The sequence below is a fragment of the Oncorhynchus kisutch genome, linkage group LG3, assembly GCF_002021735.2.
Source record: "Oncorhynchus kisutch isolate 150728-3 linkage group LG3, Okis_V2, whole genome shotgun sequence".
In the NCBI taxonomy this organism is placed as follows: Eukaryota; Metazoa; Chordata; class Actinopteri; order Salmoniformes; family Salmonidae; genus Oncorhynchus; species Oncorhynchus kisutch.
The window spans coordinates 56,328,432-56,343,068 of record NC_034176.2 but is presented as its reverse complement, the minus strand read 5'-3'; the positions used below and the strand labels follow the sequence as shown (position 1 = coordinate 56,343,068).

The 14,637-nt window shown below is 43.6% G+C and overlaps 1 protein-coding gene across 6 annotated transcripts in view; it reads right to left on the bottom strand.

The window, feature by feature from the left end:
* The window catches only part of LOC109885457 (PHD finger protein 21A), a 42,282-nt gene that overhangs the window by 4,484 nt on the left and 23,161 nt on the right, over nt 1-14,637 (bottom strand). For 2 of the 6 annotated variants that reach the window (XM_020477305.2, XM_020477312.2), the window contains exons 6-15: nt 7,138-7,311; nt 6,738-6,992; nt 6,290-6,373; nt 5,308-5,634; nt 4,632-4,754; nt 4,451-4,502; nt 4,209-4,288; nt 3,880-3,940; nt 2,475-2,641; nt 1,764-1,919 (exon numbers count right to left, since the gene is read on the bottom strand). In XM_020477305.2, the coding sequence (XP_020332894.1) occupies nt 1,764-1,919; nt 2,475-2,641; nt 3,880-3,940; nt 4,209-4,288; nt 4,451-4,502; nt 4,632-4,754; nt 5,308-5,634; nt 6,290-6,373; nt 6,738-6,992; nt 7,138-7,311 (1,479 nt within the window). Of the gene's footprint in view, nt 1-1,763; nt 1,920-2,474; nt 2,642-2,730; nt 2,754-3,879; nt 3,941-4,208; nt 4,289-4,450; nt 4,503-4,631; nt 4,755-5,307; nt 5,635-6,289; nt 6,374-6,737; nt 6,993-7,137; nt 7,312-11,309; nt 11,745-14,637 lie in introns of those variants that run through there. The other 4 variants (XM_031808986.1, XM_020477327.2, XM_031808978.1 and 1 more) reach the window with 4 other exon arrangements.

The following is a 14,637-nucleotide window of genomic DNA, read 5'->3' as shown; positions in this document are numbered from 1 at the left end:
CTTCTTTTTTATAATGTTGTAATAGCCATTCAACCATAAATTGTGTTTCAGTAGTTTTTGGTGGAGACAGGTGAGTGGAGATATACAGTATTATTCAAATACTGGGCTATATAATGTATGCTCCCCCCAAAAATTGGGAAATTCTATTCGTTTATAAGAATAAAATTGCTCAGAGAAAGAGATTTTTTTTAACAAGTAATACTTTTCTTTCTTCTAAAAAAAGGTGTCGGTCAAAATTATTGACACTCCTAAAAATTCTTAGAAATAAAGTAGTCAAAGGTTTAGTATTTGGTCCCATATTACTATTACATGTGATTCTATAAACTTGTTGGATGCATTTGCAGTTCGTTTTGGTTGTTTCAGATTATTTTGTGCCCAATAGAAATTGATGGTAAATAATGTAGTGTCATTTTGGAGTCACTTTTATTGTAAATAAGAATATAATGTTTCTAAACACTTCTACATTCATGTGGATGCTACCATGATTACGGATAATCCTGAATGAAATCGCCAATAATGATGAGTGAGAAAGTTACAGAGGGTCAAAGATTATACACCCAACACATGCTAACATCCCCTGTTATTGGTAATGGTGAGAGTATGTCTTTCGGGGTATGATCTCTGACCCTCTGTAACTTCATCACACCTCATTATTCACAGTAGCATCCACATTAATGTAAAAGTGTTTAGATATTCTATTGTTATTTGCAATTAAAGTGACTCCAAAATGACACAATACATTCAATTACCATTCATTTGTATTTGGCACAAAATCATCTGAAACACAACCAAATGAACTGCAAATGCATTGCAGTCACAAGCTTGATGTAGTCATTGCGTCCTATGAATATGGGACCAAATAATAACCTTTTGACCACTTTAATTCCACAAGTATTTATTGGCGTCAATAATTTTGACGACTACCTTTAAAAAAAACATTACTTGTTGAACAAAATCATTCTCTAAACAATTGTGTTAGTATAAAATAATATACTTTCCATTTTTCTTTCGCATACAATATAGCTCAGTATTTGAATTATTTATTTTATAGTCGTCATTGCTCATCTTTGTCAAGGGTGTCAACAATTTTGGACCGCACTGTATATACTTTAGTTGAAGTTGCCTGATATCTTCACCAACTTTCAGATGTGTATACAATCATGGCTCTGAACGCTGTTGTCAGGGATTTTAGTACAGAGAGACAAGGCCATGAATCAAATGATTATTGGTTACTGTAGGTTATCATACTGTATGTTATGGAAACATTGCACCGAGGGATATCAACATAACACGTCCTCCCTTTCAACCAAGCTACCAAAAGCCCAGGGACACATATAGGGCCCCTGTGGAGCACATCCACATCGCAATAATCTTTCAGAGACCAGACGGACAAGAAAAAACAAGATGACAGTGCAAGAAGCATTTTGTACAAATAATGAAGTGAAATGCATGGTCGCTTTCTCATGCCCGTTCAAAACATTTGTTGGGAGAACTCACAAAGCTAGGAACAGTCTTATTGCTCAGACGCCCTACAATAAGACACGCTCTTGAGATTCCTGAGAGCACTAGGACACGGTGGCACGAGTGGTTCATACTGAGGTTTCACCTTCTAATATCGCACTCTTACAAACTGGCTCGGATAAACAGGGGTGGCTGTGGCTCAGCTGGAGCTTATATTAGCTGCATTTAGTTTACAACTGGCCCGGGAACTGCTGGGGGAGCTTCTAAGTGGCTGAGACTGCAGGGACAGATGCTGCTGTTACCTGGTCGTGACATTTGGGGCAGATCCACATGCCCCTGGGAATGGTTTTCAAAGGTGGAGCGAGGCAGTCCAGATGGTAAACACGTGCACATGTGTCACACATGAGCAACTGACCACTGCGCCTGCACACAGTGCAGAAGTCCTCATGGATGTCTCCCTGTCAGGAAGAATTGCATCAATCAGTATTTTGGCCCACTACGCCCAACCGATCATAACTGGATATGTGGGACTAGAGGAGAGGGGAGTCGAACTTCACTGAATGACACCTGTCCAATCTGACTGTGCTTTCAAACTGTCCACATTGTAATTGTGTTTGTGGGCACTGGGGGTTGATCACACTCCCCAGTTTTCACTGGATGACCGCGAGTAATGTTGCTGGTCAACATACCCTACCAAACCCCAAACACCACTGTCAACAACACTGATGTGTGATGCGTTGATCCAAACATCCTCAGCCAAATGTAGGGAGGGACTTTTCACTTTGTAAGCTTATGGACAACAGGACACACATAGATTGTCACACATGAATGAATGATGGATGTAATGGCATGTAAGGATGTAAAAGTGAATGGATGTGGAAGGTTTCATGTTGTAAGGAGGTATGGTCTGTCCTGAAACCATAGGGCCTCAGGGAGATACCACTGAGGGGTGATTTGGGGGGAGGCTTCCTCTAGTCCTGGTAGGTGCAGTGGGCTCTTCATCAACTACTTACATCCCCGGAGTTGGGGCTAGGCAGAGGGAGGGTGTGGGGGTGGACGGGGAAGTGAGAGCCCCCCCTCTCTGGCCGGTGGTGGGCCGGGGAGGCGGAATGACTGCTGGTGGGGGATGTTGGGGTGTGAAGACCCAGCTCAGGAACACTGCTGTATTTGGGTGGGCGACCTGGGTGAGATGAGACACGACAAAACAAAACAAAAACAAAAGAAAGGAAAATGGGAGAACAAAATAAAAAAAACATTCTCATGACATACCTGTGACAAGGGGTCCTCATTGGCTAGCGCATAAGGAAGAGGAAGAGGAGGAGCACAGACAGAAGCGTTAGTACACAGCGAGAGGGAACAGCATGAAGTCGGGTCATGAGGAAGGGTGAGCTGGGCAAAGCTGACACTTAATTAGACAGTAGTTCGGAGAACAAAGAAGCTGACAGTTAATTAGACAGTAGTTCCGAGAACAAAGCAGGTCAAAGCAAGATATAAGCCACATCGTATCGACCCGCAGAGCAGAACTTTGTTGAAACAAATGTCAAATCTAATTATGTCAGCTATTATCAACACTATTTCAATGTACTATTTGAAACAATAGGTCAAATACAGCTACATTCAACATTGTCAGTCAGAACGTGGGAAGCAAATGCTTGGTTCATATGAGGATCAATTCTCCTACATGTTCTACTCACAAAACCGCAGTGAACCACTCAACCTGTCACAAAACAGGCCTCTTAAGTCTCTTACAAACAAATTAGCAGTGAGACCTGACTTGGCATGCCATACTAGCCTGAAATCCAGAACCTGTTTTTTGTTAACATTCCACTCCATATACTCCGTGTCATGCTAAACATGACAAGGAGCGGCAAGGACTGGAATGATAACTGAAACAGACTGGTACCCAGGCTAATGCCATACCCATAGCATTCAGACTGAGACATGGCTCAAATCCGCATGGGGGTTTTGCTTGGTGGAGTCCTAGGGTGAGCACATACAGTATAGGCAGAGCAGAGCTGTGAGGTCATCCTCAACAATACATTCAGAGCAGGGTGGGAAGACATCTTACTGAGAGGGCAAAGAGAGCTGGTTAAGTAGCATGAATTACTGACAGGGCAAAAAAAGCAGTCAAGTGTCATTAAAGCAGGAAATGCAAGCCAAAGAAAGAGCCAGCTACATTGCATTAGCATGTTAGCGCCACCAAAATAGCTACCACAGTAAGTCTGTGTTGGGACAGTTTCACAGTACAACAAAAGCTGTAAACTAGTCTCCGCAGTTATGGGATATGACAGCATAGCCTTCCTCCTGGTATTTGGGAGGTCCAATTGACATGGTGTTAACAAGGTTACAAGGTGGGACACTCCACACAACCCTGAGTAGCTAGGTGTTTCCATAACCTGACAAGAGATTCATACTGACCTCTCTTCCTGGTGCCTTGGTGTAGAGGAGTGTTCAGGTATGTGACGCCGTTCTTCTTACGCTGTGAATATAGGTTGTGTTTACTACTTGGGTAGGGTTCTCTCACAGCAGAGCTAGAACGGGTACAGTATGGAGTCGGTTCCATTTCAATTCCAGTCAATTCAGAAAGTAAACCAAATTCCAATTCCAAATTTTCCCCATGGAAGAGAATTTGAATCGGAATATCAATGTACTTCCTGAATTGACTGGTATTTAAATGGAATTGAGCCCAACCCTGACAGTATCATCGTAATGCCATAATAATAAGCTTAGTGGTCTATATACTGTACCTCCGGCTCAAACACTGCTCCACTGTATACCGGATTTGCTGTCGTTCTCCGCTTGCGCTCCTGCCTCCGACTCTGGATCTCTGCACAGATATAGAATAGACCAGGTCTGTATAACACTATGGACATATCTAATGTTACATTGTGCTCTTGCAAGTTCAGACATTATTGTAAAAAATAAAAAACGTATACAGAACAGGGTGGGGGTCCTATGAAAAAACAAAGCTCCATTTGGGTCTTCCAACCTTCCAGATGGTCATATGTCACAAGTCCCAAGGACACCATGAAGGCTAGTTTCTGTGGGAGAGAACAAGAAATCAAATGTTCATTCAAACATGCCAGAAAACAAGATTGGCCCACAAAAGCTGACCATATACTTTTCATTTTCTTGTTTTCATTGCATCTGGGTATAGAGTTTAGGCCCACCTGGGGGTTGTCCTCTCTTTTGTTCCTCAGCAGGGGTGGAGGGGTGCCTCTAGTGGCGTGCGAGGGGGAGGAGGGCGCACTGGCCGATGTCTTCGGCTCGGTAACACCCCGAGCTTTAACAGTCTGGAGGACGGAAGTGACAGAGTTAGCCGCACACTTCAAGAGTCACAGTCCCTCCACGGTGAGTGCTACGTCCCTTCATGAGAGACCTCTCTCTCTCGACGAGATAAACACACATTTTGAAAACACACAGCAAACCAGGACAGAGGGATGTGATAACCTGAGCTTATGGAGGTGGAGGACTCTCCATTCATGAACGTTATTGAGAGGTTATTGGGACGTCTTCCAATATTTCACTGTATCTAAGAATTCACTCTCTGGAAGAGAGTTGTGGCAGCCGCTCAAGTACCTATCCATGCACATCAACAAAGCAGGGTGCCTATGCAGACCAAATTGAGTTAAGTAAGAAGCCTGTGATGAACACAAAATAGCAAGGCTAACAGCTGCCTGCTTCTTGGTTAAACAGCAATGAAAATGGTAATCATACTACCGAAGGCCCTACTCAAAATATTACCTGGAAGCTAATAAGATTTCATTTGATTGGATCCTTTGAGATGAATGCAATTAAGACAAATCAAGTTCGCCCGCACCCTCTTTGTTCCCCCCCTGCTCTCACCTTGGTGTCAGGGCTGAGGCTTCTGATCTGAAGGGTCTGATGTGTTGCCAGGGGGGTGGTGGCCGTAATGGTGGCTGGCGAGGTGATGACGATGCCAGTCAGCTGGGCAGAGGGCAGGGTCTTGGTAATGCTGGCGCAGGGCTGGCCGTTTACAATGCGTACCTGGTGGATGGGCCCGGTGGTGGAGGCCAGTGAGGTGGAGGTCAGCTTGGTGGTCAACATGACAGGCCGCTGGAGGAGCTGAGGCGCAGCCAGCATGGGAGGAGGGGGCACAGGGGCAATGGGCACCGTGGGAGTGGGTGTAGGTGTGGCTGGGTTTGGTCGGACCTGGCCCACAACATAGACAGGAGGATAGTGAGTATACAGTATTGTAAGGGCCAATGCCTTTTAAACAGCAAGAAAAAGTGCATATCAATTACACAGCTTTGTCATTAACCATCTGTAATCAACACACGAAGCAGCAACAACAGAGGGCATGCCACATTCACAACAAAGGTTAGCAGGAGGTGGGCTGGCCCTGGGCAGGTAGATTGAAGGAACAGCCAAAGCACGTGGTAAGGAACAACACTGCTGACATAGATAGTGAAGCCAGGTAGTTAGCAAGGGGTTACGAAAATGCCACTGAAACAGGTCTTGGGCCAAGCCTCCGGTCCTGAACAAAAAGCATATGAATGCAGGAACACACATCAAAAAAGGACACGAGACAAACACAGCAAATTTAAAAGAACTTGCTCCAACAGTCCCCTCCAGTAGAATCCCTATTCAGACCTCTGAATAGAAAACCATTGTAGCCTGGTAGGCTACGCAATCAAACTGCCTCAAATTGAGTACATTTGATGTTACATGATGTCAGATGATACCTAATGAATTGCAAGCTTAGAAGCGCGTCATTCTAGGACTGATATCCAGTCTAAACGCCCCCTGTTAGTGTTACTGGAGAGAGGCTGCGGGGTGAGGGGAGGGGAGATCCATGTGGACGAACCTGCGGTACAAAGGTAGGTCGAGGCATCAGTCTAGGTGGAGGGATAAACTGAGGAACTTTGATAGGCTGGGCGGTGGCCTGCACCTGTGATGAAACCATCCGTTTACACACGTTAGAGAATGTGAAAACGCAGAGCTGTGCAGTCTCCACGAGATAGACCATGAGAGCACACTCATAAATGTACAATTCACACAGCAAAGAGAAATAGGTTCTTTGTGAAATCTGCATTTACAGACACCCCTGCAACGACACAGAAAACGGTGACACATTATCCTCATGTAAAGAAGACAGCAACCCCATCTGTGCCCTGTGATTTAAAATGTTTGTTTACAAATCAGACATATACTATTAACACAATCAGGACTTCAGGGACAGTTCAGTGTAAATTCATTTTATGTGCAGACAATGAAGCTGAGTGAGTGACATGTGGGACATACAGTATACTTACAACAACAGTGTTCTTGGAGACTATCCGAACTGGCTCCATTCCCTGATTGGTCAACTTGCTGGATGTCTGAAGGTTGATAGGAGAACTCAGTGAGTCAGGGTGACCTATGCTGGCCTTGGGCGTGTTGCTGATGGCTGTGACCTTGGCGACGGAGGGTCGCGGTGTCACGGCAGAAGCAGGCATGGTAGCGGTGGCAGCTTTCAGTACCAGAGGTAGCGTCTTAGTGGCGATGACCGGGGTGATCGTCATCGTGTTCTGTCCAGGAGAGAAGCTAAGTTGAATATGGCGCTACCCTTCAACAACACATACAAACAGATTACTATTACAGCTGTGTGTGTGTGTGTGTGTGTGTGTGTGTGTGTGTGTGTGTGTGTGTGTGTGTGTGTGTGTGAGCAAGTACCTGTGGCGTGCTCAGTTTGTCAGGCGAGGGCAGGGAGGGTGGGGTGTGAAGGTTAGGCAGGGCAGAGGCCTTCCCATCAGGCTGCACTGGGTGCTGGGGCTGCTGATGGGCCTGGACCTCCAGATGATCCTGTTTAACCAGCAGCTCTTTCCTCAGCTGCTCCACCACCTTCTTCTGCAAGACAGAGGAGACAGACAGATTTAAGTCAACAGAAGGAATTCAGAGTTTTCATATGGATTGTGCTGTGCTAGAGAGGTACATACATAATGATGACTCGAACAAAAAACTGTCCAGTGCCAGAATATCAAAAGCACGAAACAAAGGAAAAAGAGACAAGCAACTGTCCTTGACAAATTATATTCTTTACCTCATACAAACCCAATTCCCTCTGTTGCCGACTCAGTCATTTTCGTTTTTTATTTTTTTATCTTCATAGGCAATAAAGGCACTGTTTGCTTAAACGTAACAGAAATGCTTTCTGCTTAAGGCAGAGGGAGGTGGTGAGGTAAATGGGAACCGAAAGAGTGAGAAGAGAGAGGAACAGCATCTGCCTCAGGTTAAATTCACACCGAAAATAGATCAGATGACAACAAAAAAAATGGCCACATCACGCACTGAACTAAGGCAATGATGGAATCCAAACTGTGTACATTATCCAGTTGATTGTTGAAGAAAAAAAACTATGTTCCATGTATCCACATTTTTATTTTGACTAGAGACCTTATTAAAATGACATGAGGATTTGTTAGAGTAGCCCTCACTGGGGAATACCAGGAAGTGCCCTGGATACTTCTATCTATCCCTTTGCTATTGCAAAAAAAGGCACAGATTTAGTATTATATGTTTATATAGTAACCACAACCAACTACCACAGCTAAACATTACCAGAAAGTCAATGAAGATGAACAATCATTTAAGCGTCCTGCAGAACCAGTGCTGAAATTCAGCTTGGGAATTTGGTCCAATAAAATACAGCCTGAAACTGTTTTACTCACACTGTGACAAAGACACACAAGGCTCACCCCCCCACATGCTTCCAGTTTGACAGCAAGCAAAGTGGCAGGTGTCCCAGATTCCCCCTGGCTACTGCACATAGGACACCTACCCCAGTCATGAGCAGCCTGCTTCTAGGCAAATCATCTGTTCCATCCCCCAACAACAGGTTTATACTGGTTCTGACACAGCAAGTCACAAACATTCTCAATTATCTGCAACCTTACCCACACAGTGAGCATCAATCCTATTCTGGTAGGCTCATAGAATGCTTTACGGTTTCTAATTATTTATTGCTTTCCTTTATGCCCAGAGAGCTAATTGCAGAACCGTGCACACGCACACACTCACATTAACACACACACACACACACACACACACACACACACTCAATCCCTCAGATTAGCACACGTGCATAAACACACATTCACAAACAGTTTCCAGTTGCCAATTGGCCTGGCTTCAGACTAGTTTGCATTGACTCTGGCACTGCCGCGGCCCCTCGCGGGCCTAGCCAGGAGATAGGAGAGGACACGCATGATGACGGCAGCACAATGAGACGCAGTTCATTCTCCCCTCACATTCACTCCATTGACGTATGCAGCGAAAGCCCCCCCCCCTCTCTGCTGCCTGCGTCTGATAAGACGGGACAGAGTCTGACCGCTCGAGTTCACCTCTGTCCATTCTCCCACACTCACTGCGGTGAAAAGTGAGCCAATGTCCTCTCGGGAAAGCCACGGGCAGGCTGAGCCAAACTTCTTGCAGGGTGCTGCATCTGAACAACGGGTAACCGACCGTCTATGTGAATTCTGTCAGAGCAAACGAAAACACCCAACTGTGGCTTCGCAAGGAAAATATAACCGCTAACAAATAAATATAAATCCCAATCATGTACATTATTTCTTAACTTTTATCTGACTTCGTACAGTATTGACCGTGCTCTTTGAAAAAAAATTATATTACAGGCATTGACAATTGTTATATTAATACAGCACTGTTGAGGAAAGAGCTTGCAAGTAAGCATTTCACTGTAATACCATTTCAACTTAATTTCATCCCCCATAGGAAAACAACCTTTATGTTTCTTTCTATTCATTGAAATCAAATCTTTTTGTTGTTGTCGATCAAACCAAGCAGTAGTACAATATGGAACAGCCTGTTTGGAAATAGATCTGACACGCACCCACAAACGCTCTCTGAGGCCACATGGGAACTGCAAATGCCCTCAATTAAAAAACCAAACACAGGCGTGTCTGAGCAAAAAGGCCAACCTGTGCACGTGAAATACACAGCTCCGGGGAAGAGCAATAAGCATGAGTTTTTTGGACGTGCTGTGGTGAATGACCGCTGTGTTTGTGTGTTTAGTTTAACAAGCGTGGATGTACCAGCCGGTGACTTTCCCCTTCCATCCATCTACCTTCGGATCTATAATCCCACCACTGCACACCTCTAATTTAATATTTTGTTGGGTTTGAGGTGAGGGTCCTGTCAGCCCTCCCTTTCCTTATCTCCTCTGCATCAGGCCTATTTAACTGTTTGCTACAGGCACTGCAGCTTTCCACCCCCATAATGAATCAAAAGATAGAGAAATATGTATGAAAGACTAATAAGTACTGTTGTCACAATACCAGAATTTTGACTTCAATACCGATACCAGGTTTAGTATTGCTGACAGTTGTGGCTGCTTTTTTGCGTGATGTATTGTTGTCTCTACATTCTTGCCCTTTGTACTGTTGTCTGTGCCCAACAATGTTTGTGCCATGTTGTGCTGCTACCATGTTGTGCTCCAGCCATGTTGTGTTGCTACCATGTTGTTGTCATGTTGTGTTGCTAGCGTGCTGTGTTGTCATGTGTTGCTGCTATGCTATGTTGTTGCCTTAGGCTGAGGTATCTCTCTTGTCGTGTTGTGTGATTTGTCCTATATTTTTAATCCCAGCCCCAGTCCCTGCTGGAGGCCTTTTGGTAGGCATATTAGCCAGTCAAAGAATGGCACTTGAACCATACAGATAAACTCAGCTACTGCTGTTTAATTGTTGGGCATTTTTGTTTATAATTTTGTATTTTATTTGAACCTTTATTTAATTAGGAAAGTCAGTTTAAGAACAGATTCTTTTTTACAATGACGGCCTAGGAACAATGGGTTAACTGCCTTGTTCAGGGGCAAAACGACAGATTTTTACCTTGTCAGCTCGGGGATTTGATCTAGCAACCTTTCGGTTACTGGCCCAACACTCTAACCACTAGGCTACCTGCCACATCTTTTGAGTTCAATATCATTACATTTACAAAATACAAATTCTGAGACAACCATGTGTGCATTAATGAATCAATTATACAGTAAATTTGATCTTGTTTTTACCAGTCCAATTACAGAATGGCAATAATTTATTTCAATGGTAAATTTCTATTGATAAACTGGGTAAATGAAATGTAGTTTAGGCATATCCACAATACAGGTGAACGCATATTCAATAGGAGTTTGTGCATGCATGGAGTTATTGAGCTTGTTTTGACTGAATTCATGGGGCTACAGATGACAAATAAAAAAAACAGTTTTCCTTCCATTTAAGATAATAGCAGTCAGTTAATATGACCTTTATGAATTATGAAGCCTTTATGTGCTTTATTACATCAATTCTTCAAAATTCACAAAAAGTGACGTTAGCTGATGAAGATGATCTCATAGAACAAGACGTGTAAGATCTCATAAGCCTGCTTTTACCACAGACCTCCTCTTCTGCGTTAATCCAAAACCCCTTGAAAAACTGCATTAATTTTCCCCATAGGCTCTGTCCAACGATCCATGGTGGAGATAGTGCCTGTCACGTTCTTAGTTATTTTGTTATGTCTTTGTTTTAGTATGTTCATGGCGTGAGTTGGGTGGGTTGTCTATGTTCTTTTTTCTATGATTTGGGATTTCTGTGTTTGGCCTGGTATGGTTCTCAATTAGAGGCTGCTGTCAATCGTTGTCCCTGATTGAGAACCATACTTAGGTAGCCTGGTTTCACTTTTGAGTTGTGGGTGCTTATTTCCTGTTTAGTGTTTTTGTCTTTCACCTTACGGGACTGTTCGTTCGTTCGTTAGTTAGTTAGTTAGTTAGTTAGTTAGTTAGTGTTTTGTTTTGTTCAGTGTTCAGTGTTCAGTGTTCTAGTACGTCATTAAAAGCTATGAACACTTACCACGCTGCGCAATGGTCGTCCTCTCTTTCTACCAACGACGAACGTTACAGTGCCTCCAAAAAGACACCATTACTAATGCTCTCTCTAGATAATCTTTGGGAGAGACGTGAGCGAGAGACCAAATAAGTGAGCGAATCATGTCTTTGGTGGCAATCAGCGTGGAAAAACTGCATATTTTGCCTTATAGTTGCATATTATCACAAACAAAGTACTAGGGTAGTGAACTGATATTAGCTTTAGCTGTTAGCTAGCAAAGATATTTTGCTTACGAAGCTGGAAGCTACCAGTATCTTCTTCCATTGTAAAGTGTTCGAGCCTGTAATAGACTAGCCCGTTTCGCAAACAGTAATGAACAGTTTCAACATTTCTACATGCCGTGTCGCATTATTCAAGTCTGTTAAACTTCTGCGCAGCATGAGTGGGAGCTAACATGAGGCAGCCCAGACTCCCAGTACAGGCTAATGAGTAAGTGGAGAAACAGGGTGAGTGCTATAATACAGGGTCGGCTGCGCTGATAGACAGGCTTGGTTCGTGAGACACATTTATCAGAAGTACTGAAAATAACACAAAATCTAGTAACGAACCGTTCTTAGTGTTATAGTATAGAATAAGTACAGACGTTTAGGTATACCGTGCAACACTACTAATAACCACTAAAGGATCAACATTGGGATTTCATAATCTGCTCAGTGCACTCCTGTTAATAAGCCTTGAGGACTGATGCAGTGATTGCGCTTATTCTTTGTGGTTTAACTAATGATTTCGTTTTAAAAATCAGCCTTTTACAGTCCGCTTATTATGGGAATTCTAATTAGTCGATTGTGTAAAGGACTCTACATGAATTGCATTCTTTTTAAAAGTCAGTGTATTGCTGTAGCTTTGATTTGGCAAGGTCAGTGATGCATATGCATGAGCTGCCCTTTAGTGCTCCACAAAGAAGAATTGGGCACAAGCTTTCTCTGCTGTTATTGCCATCAGCTACATTGAGTTGATGGACAAATAACTTTCTATGCCACACACACACACACACACACACACACACACACACACACACACACACACACACACACACACACACACACACACACACAGCTGCCATGGTGAGACAGGTTTCATCAGAGACTACCCTCATGATTCTGACAGTTGTCCTTCTCAGACAACAGCTATCAGCCGCTAAGGTCTTGGGACATCTCGGGCTAATGCAAGACATCTTGTATCATCCTCAAATGTTCCACATCTCTTACTCCACATACAGCTACAGTATGTGAACTATTGTCCTGTAACTACTGTCATCTTCAATGGACCTCATCTTTTAGCATAACCATTCGGTATTCTCTGATGCTCAGTAATAGCTAGACAAAGCTGACAGCTTTTCCGAGACCATTTTCACACCTTGATATGTTTCATTATGCAGAAGTCCTTGGGCATGTGGTAGGTCGGCCAGTTGCATTTCCTTTTGGGGGGTCTCCCTAGTGATGGAATGCTTTTTGTTGAGAGAACACAGTAGAGTACGGTAAGAAACATGCACAGGCAGAGATGACCTCCAGAGGGCACAATATGGTCACATGTGTCTTACAGCCTCTAAAGACTGAAATCAAAGTGTTTACTTCTTTGATGGGGGACACTTGTTTATAAGTTGTACGTACAGAAAACGTGGTCAAGGCTTAAAATGATCAATTCTGAATAAACAAGAAGTCAAAAGACCTGAACCTCTCAAAAAACCAAAACAAGAATGGACAATTACATACAGCATAAATATTACACACAATGAGTCCGATGTACTTTCTTAAAATAATTTGTTGAGACCATAGCAACAATTCCTTTCCAGTTATAGATTTAAACCACACGCGAGTCATCTCCAGATGCTTGTTGGGGTGTGCGGAGGCCTTGGGAGAAAGCCCCGTGTGTCTGCTGAAGTGCTGACTTGGCTGCTGAACATACGGTGCAAAGCAGTGGTTGGCTAATCAAAAGGCCCAGTGCTCACTCAGCAGGCACAGCAGTGCGCCCTATAACTGTCCCACCTCCCACTTTCTCTGGGAGGGTCTGTAGTTCACAAATTATACATGGTGGAAAGTCCAAAGGCTGCCTGCCGGGAGAAAAAAAATCTGAACCAATGCTCTGCTAAAATGGTCTTCAGTCTCTGGCTTCACAGCATCAGCTGTTTCCTCTGCTAGCTCTCCTCCGGGAGTGTCAAAACCCATAGCGCATGTTTTCTTTGTTTCATCTGCATTGCCGTAATTCAGGCATTTATTAGGTGACATTGTCAGACCTCTTTGTCATAAGTCCCCTACGACACTCACTGGAACTCTACTGTGCGTGTGACAAGAAAGGGTAAATGGCACTTCATCACACGGCCCTCGATGGCCATCCCCCTGTCAATGGGGACAGAATGCTGTCATTTTAAATGGCATACTTAATGGGAGGGGAAGCAGTGACTCACAGATGAGGTTGACTTTATAAAAGCACAAGCTCCTCTATTTCCCCATCTCATCTCAGGGGAGGGATATAACAGATGGAATGAAGGGGTACACTCTGTTCAGACCCACTCCCCCTCATCATGACATGCTGTACCATAGAAACCATGTACAGCAGACCTGGGTCAAATACTGTACATATGGCATATACAGTGGCAAGAGAAAGTATGTGAACTCTTTGGAAATACCTGGATTTCTGCATAAATTGGGCATAACATTTGATCTGATCTTCATCTAGGTCACAACAAAAGACTAACACAGTCTGCTTAAACTAATAAACACGCAAACAATTATACGTTTTCATGTCTTTATTGAACACACTGTGCAAACATTCACAGTGCAGGTTGGGAAAAGTATGTGAACCCTTGGATTTATTAACCGGTTGACCCTCCTTTGGCAGCAATAACCTCAACCCAATGTTTTCTGTAGTTGCGGATCAGACCTGCACAACGTTCAGGAGGAATTTTGGACTATTCTTCTTTACAAAACTGTTTCAGTTCAGCAATATTCTTGGGATGTCTGGTATGAACTGCTCTCTTGAGGTCATGTCACAGCATCTCAATCGGGTTGAGGTCAGGACTCTGACTGGGCCACTCCAGAAGGTGTATTTAGTTCTGTTGAAGCCATTCTGTTGTTGATTTACTTCTGTGTTTTGAGTCGTTGTCCTGTTGCATCACCCAACTTCTGTGGAGCTTCAATTGACGGACAGATAGCCTAACATTATCCTTCAAAATATTTTGATAAACTGGGGAATTCATTTTTCCGTCGATGATAGCAAGCTGTCCAGGCCCAAAGGCAGAAAAGCAGCCCTAAACCATGATGCGCCCTCCACCATACTTTACAGTTGGGATGAG